This window comes from Lolium rigidum, chromosome 5 (genome assembly GCF_022539505.1).
Source record: "Lolium rigidum isolate FL_2022 chromosome 5, APGP_CSIRO_Lrig_0.1, whole genome shotgun sequence".
Classification (NCBI taxonomy): domain Eukaryota; kingdom Viridiplantae; phylum Streptophyta; class Magnoliopsida; order Poales; family Poaceae; genus Lolium; species Lolium rigidum.
In genome coordinates, this window is record NC_061512.1 from 224,116,427 (window position 1) to 224,121,994 (window position 5,568).

The following is a 5,568-nucleotide window of genomic DNA, read 5'->3' on the forward strand; positions in this document are numbered from 1 at the left end:
AATGAGGGTGATTATGGAGAAATTTAATTTGAACACATCCAAAGAACCAGACAAAAAAATTCGCAGCCAAGAAGGCCATAAAATCTGTTTTAGTCACTTCCCAAAAAGTCTAATAAAAGAGGAAAGACAAGTCATTAGGTCCAGGGGCACCATTAGCATAAGAGGCAAAAATTGCAGCCTTCACTTCTTCCTCGGAAAAGTGTTTCTCTAAGCGTTCATTTTCTTCCGGAGTGACCAGATCATCAGCATCCCAAAAATCAATACCAAGACAAACATTTGGTTTAGCCTCAAAATCAAGTAAATTTTGATAGAACTTGTAAGCAATTGAAAGCATTTCAGGGTAGTAGTCACAGGACTAGAAGGGCCTACTAACAAAGCTATCTGTTTTTTTTTGCCGGCGTTGGTTAGCCACCGCGTAGAAATACGCCGCGTTATGATCACCCTCAAGGATTTATTTCTCTCGACCGTTGAAATGCCATGGTTTCCTCTATTTTCCAAATAATATCCAAATCATATTTAATTTGAGACATCCTATCTCTATCAGCCCAATCTAATATATTTTGCTCAGAAAAGACATTGAGGATATCATATTCTTGCATCGAATCTTTTTTACGCTTTTTTTTAGAGCCGCTTCCACACTGGAATTCCAGCCTATAACATTTTTCTTCAACCTTCTGTTTTTGAATTTCCAAATATCAACAGCAGAAGTGAGGGAGGAAGGGATGGACGCTGTCCAACTTTTGGTAACAAAAGGAACAAACTCAAGTTCCCCTAGCCACCATTTTTTGAATCTAAATAATTTTTGAACAGGGGAAGAACTGAGCCCAAACTCAATAAGTAATGGGGTGTCATCACTACCAGATTTCGAGATTGCTCTCACCAACGAGAGAGAAAATATGATATCCCAATCAGTTAAAGCAAATGCATAATTAAGAGTAGCATGAATGAGGTTTTCTTGATTATTAGCCCGGAAAACAACTGTTAGAAATTGGAAGGTCAAGTAAAAAGTAAAGCCCATTTATGCATCCAATCATTAAACAAAAAATTAAGTTGGTGATTAATATTCCAGAAAATTTCTTAGCTTTATTAAACACTAAGTTAAAGTCACCTCCGATTAAATAAGGATATATGCATTGTTCCATCACTAAATGCAATTCAGCAAGGAAGTTAAGTTTATGATCTGCATAGGGAGATCCATAAACCACAACAAATTGCCAAACAAAACCATCACATAAGTTTTTAACCACTGTGGTAACACACCACAGTAACTATGCAAATTATAATTGAGAACTTCAAACAAATCAATTTTAAATCTTTACTATTAAATTGAAGTTTGAATCTTGCCTGGGCCGCTCGCGGTTGAATCCCTACAGGTTAGCCATCGAGGTCGTGGAGGCAGTGCCGAGCAGGAAGCTCGCTGTTCTCCATGCGCCAATGTACGCCGCGGCGGCGCCGCCTCGCCGGTGAAGCACAGCTCTCCAACCCGCCAATGGCTGCTTTGGGAAAGTGCGAACTTTTTGTCCCCATTTTCTTTGCCGAGAAATAAAAACGTGTGGTCGGGTCGGAGATAGACGGGCCGTTGGATGGTCACGGGCGCACGGCTGGGAGCAACGGAGCGGCCGAGCGGCGCAGGCTGGCAAGCCCCATCCCTTCTAAACCCTACCGCCGCGCGCCGCAGACACGACAGGCCCTATCTCCTCTCATCTTCCCCACCTCGCACCAAGAAAACCCAGCATGGCAGCAGCTCCGGCGCCGTCCGACCGGTTCGACGTGATCGTGGTGGGCGCGGGCATCATGGGCAGCTGCGCGGCGCACGCGGCGGCGTCCCGGGGCGCGCGCGTGCTCCTGCTCGAGCGCTTCGACCTGCTGCACCACCGCGGCTCGTCGCACGGCGAGTCGCGCACCATCCGCGACGCCTACCCGCAGCCGCACTACCCGCCCATGGTCCGCCTCGCGCGCCGCCTCTGGGCCGACGCCCAGCGGGACGCCGGGTACGACGTCCTCACGCCGGCGCCGCACCTCGACCTGGGGCCCAGGGACGACCCCGCGCTCCTCGCCACCATCGCCAACGGCGGCGCCGCGGAGCTCCCCGCCGCCGGTGGAGCCAGGCCGGCGTGGGCCGACGCGTTCAGGGTGCCGGAGGGGTGGACGGCGGCGTGCGGCGACCTGGGCGGGGTGATCAAGGCCACCAAGGCGGTGGCCATGTTCCAGGCGCTCGCCGCCAAGATGGGCGCCGTCGTCAGGGACAAGGTGGAGGTGGTCGACGTCGCCAGGAAGCAAGGTGAGTGATGCCACGTACTATGTCGCACGTCTTCTTCGTCTCACCGCGCGCGAACTAATTTCCTTGGCATCGTGCATTGAGCTGGCTCTTTCATGGACCATTTGTCCTTGATGAAAGCTGCTCTCTTGAACCTTTTTCGTTACAAACAAAAAAGTTCTCGTCTCTCACTGTACTCATCTGGCTAATTTAAAATTTGTAACGGAGCAAATCGGTGCAAAATTGACGGTAGGTGTTTCACCACCCATACATACATGATATGAGCTAGCTGTCGACCTGTCGTAGCACCTTGCCATCATATACTTATATAGTTTCTTCAGACCATTAATTTATATATATAGTTTGTTCAATCCTATGTCGTCACATGCAAATGGCAGTATGAACTGAATATGATCACACATCATATACTCAAATTTGAAACTACTTTTTGGTCAGGAGAAGGAACGACAATCGTGGTTCGAACCTCGAGTGGCGAGGAGTTCCATGGCGCCAAGTGCATCGTCACAGTGGGCGCGTGGACGAGCAAGCTGGTGAAGTCCGTCACCGGCGCCGACCTCCCCGTGCAGCCTCTCCACACGCTCATCTGTTACTGGAAGATCAAACCGGGCCACGAGCACGAGCTGACGACGGAGGCTGGGTTCCCGACGTTTGCTAGCTACGGCGACACGTGGATCTATAGCACACCGTCGATGGAGTACCCTGGCCTGATCAAGATCTCCATGCACGGCGGGCCGCCGTGCGACCCAGACAGCAGGGACTGGGCTATCGGCCCTGGGGAGGGCGGGCTGGTGGATCCCGTGGCGCGGTGGATAGAAAAAGTTATGCCGGGCCACGTGGACACTGCCGGCGGCCCGGTGCTCCGGCTGCCGTGCATGTACTCCATGACGCCCGATGAGGACTTCGTGATTGACTTCCTAGGTGGGGAGGAGTTCGGGAGGGATGTGGTGATCGGCGCCGGATTCTGTGGCCATGGGTTCAAGATGGCACCAGCTGTGGGGAGGATCCTGGCAGAGATGGCGCTGGACGGCGAGGCTAGGACAGCCACGGAGGCCGGCGTGGAGCTCCAGCACTTCAGGATCGGCCGGTTTGAGGGAAACCCGATGGGGAATGCAATGAGTTTCTGAGATGCAATTATGAAATGGTCGACACGTCTGTGCGGCCGTGGTTGCGTGGAATCAATTTCTTGATTTTATTGTCTATTTCCATATGTACATTGCCAGTTGGTTTGTGTTTGCTACAATCTGTCTAGAGTACTATCTGTAACTTTTATATATGTGATTTTATTGTTTATGTTTTGTGAGCTTTGGAACCGTACCTTCAGTGAAATATATTCCGTCCATGTCGCAAAACCATTTTGTTTTGGATATAACTAGGATATAGCTAGAAGTATAGAGTTTTGATTTTCCACACTGAAGTCTTCTTTTGAGCATTTCATAACATAAATGATGATATTAGGTTACCGGTACACTCTAATTTTGTTATCGGTAGATGTTGCACATTTTTCAGTAATGACTGGACAATTTCCTTTAGAAATAAGCCAGCCACTTATGTGGGACCCAATTTTGATGCGTTTCGAGGTGTCCATCTTGAATGACTTATGCATTTACGAGAAATTTTAATATCTTGCTATCTTCTGATGCTTACTACTCATGCATCCTGCTATGTTTAATTGTTGCTTTTATGGACATAAGGTGCTATTTGCGTTGGCTCATTAGACAGGGTATGTCCATGTTTTAGTAGTTCGACTTGGGATGTAAGGTGTCAGAAAGACACATAAATGGTAATGTGGTATGCGTTTGTGGGATAATAAATTTGTTCCTCTCGTGGGATGTATACTAACAGCTTATTTTGTTTGAAAGCAATTAGGGTTGTTCAACATATATATCTCTTCTCAGTTTTGGAGCTGATGAATGAGAGCATGATTATTTTGCAAAAGCAGATCAGATAACCAAAGTGAATTGTATACTTTATGCTTAATCAATTAGGAAAATGATAATAGTTTGTAAACCAGATCAGGTAACCAAAGTTTCATGCTAAATTTGCAAGATTCTTTTTTGTAGTGGAGCACAGGTTGCTGACAGTAAGACATAGGACAAGGTCATAACCAGTTTGCTCACCCCTAATAGTGTTTTTGTACTGACAACAACTTATATTAGAAAAAGTTTTTGATATGGTGTATCCTAATAGTTCTATTACTAGCTGATTCGCTTCCTTTGTGCTTTTAGTTTTGGAGCATTATCAGTCTATGAAAGTTCTGTATTTTTTTCTGATTACACTCATCTAAATCATAGCTCTTCCAAGTCTGTCAGGCATGATGTGTCTATGAGATATTAACACTGGAGTCGAGTGCCCTTTAGTAAAAACAAGTTATGTATTGGGATTCATTTTATTTCCTCAGTTTTTCGTTAACAAAGTCAATTAATTTCCCATGTTAACTAATACACCTCAGGTTACTTTCAGATTCTGAAAAATGTTACTACAAGATAGGGACCGGGAGCTAATCTGTAGTCACATGAGAAAACTCGTGATGTCTTATTAGTACATGATAGTATAAGATTCTGATTTAATTTTCAAGAGAGGTACAATGATTTTATAGCATGTTGGGTTTTGAGATCAGGGGTATGTTGTTAGAGCTTGGATGCATTCCTGTCAAACATGACTTAGGTAGGTTTATTAAGTCGGTTAATTTTATGTTATTCCCTATTGATGTTGTTGAATGATGAGGTTTGTTTTGTTCACCATATTAAAATTGTAAGATCAACCTCACGTTGTCACCATTGAAGTTGGATTATCACACATTCTCAACCTCTCTCATCGTAGAAGCAAATATCAGGTATTAGTTCTCATCAATGTTATGATTTCGTTTAGTTATCTTCCATATACTGGTAGTACGAACCTAGTTTCCGTTGTGGATTACCTTACAAGGTTAAATTGCTCCTTTTTTTTTTCTTGTAAAGATGTTTCTAGCTTATTGTTTGGTAGACAGTAAGGATGCTATATTGCTATTATGACAGAGGTCGAAATATTTTGTAAGATATCAAGGACTACGCTGTTTTGTTGAACATGTGTCTCTATGCTTAATTTATTTTCCAAGTTATTACAAGATTGTAGCGTAATCTCCTAAGAGCACTAAGCTCCCAGGGTTGCGCGCCCTCCTGGTTGATTTGCTTGTCCTTGTCATGGACCCACCGGATCCCCACCTGGAGGGATTTTCGCTCTGCGTTTTCTCCATTCGGTGATGGGCCGTGGTTTGGTCAGCGCGTGTCGTCACGAAGCCGTGTCTACGCGTC

General features: G+C 45.6%; 1 protein-coding gene across 1 annotated transcript; it reads left to right on the forward strand.

The window, feature by feature from the left end:
- The first annotated feature begins 1,726 nt into the window (after positions 1-1,726).
- On the forward strand, positions 1,727-3,568 carry LOC124657902 (probable sarcosine oxidase). Its single transcript, XM_047196380.1, has 2 exons — positions 1,727-2,281; positions 2,714-3,568. Exons 1-2 carry the CDS (start codon positions 1,735-1,737, stop codon positions 3,400-3,402), a joined length of 1,236 nt encoding a protein of 411 aa, XP_047052336.1. The 5' UTR covers positions 1,727-1,734; the 3' UTR covers positions 3,403-3,568.
- The last annotated feature ends 2,000 nt before the right edge of the window (positions 3,569-5,568 follow it).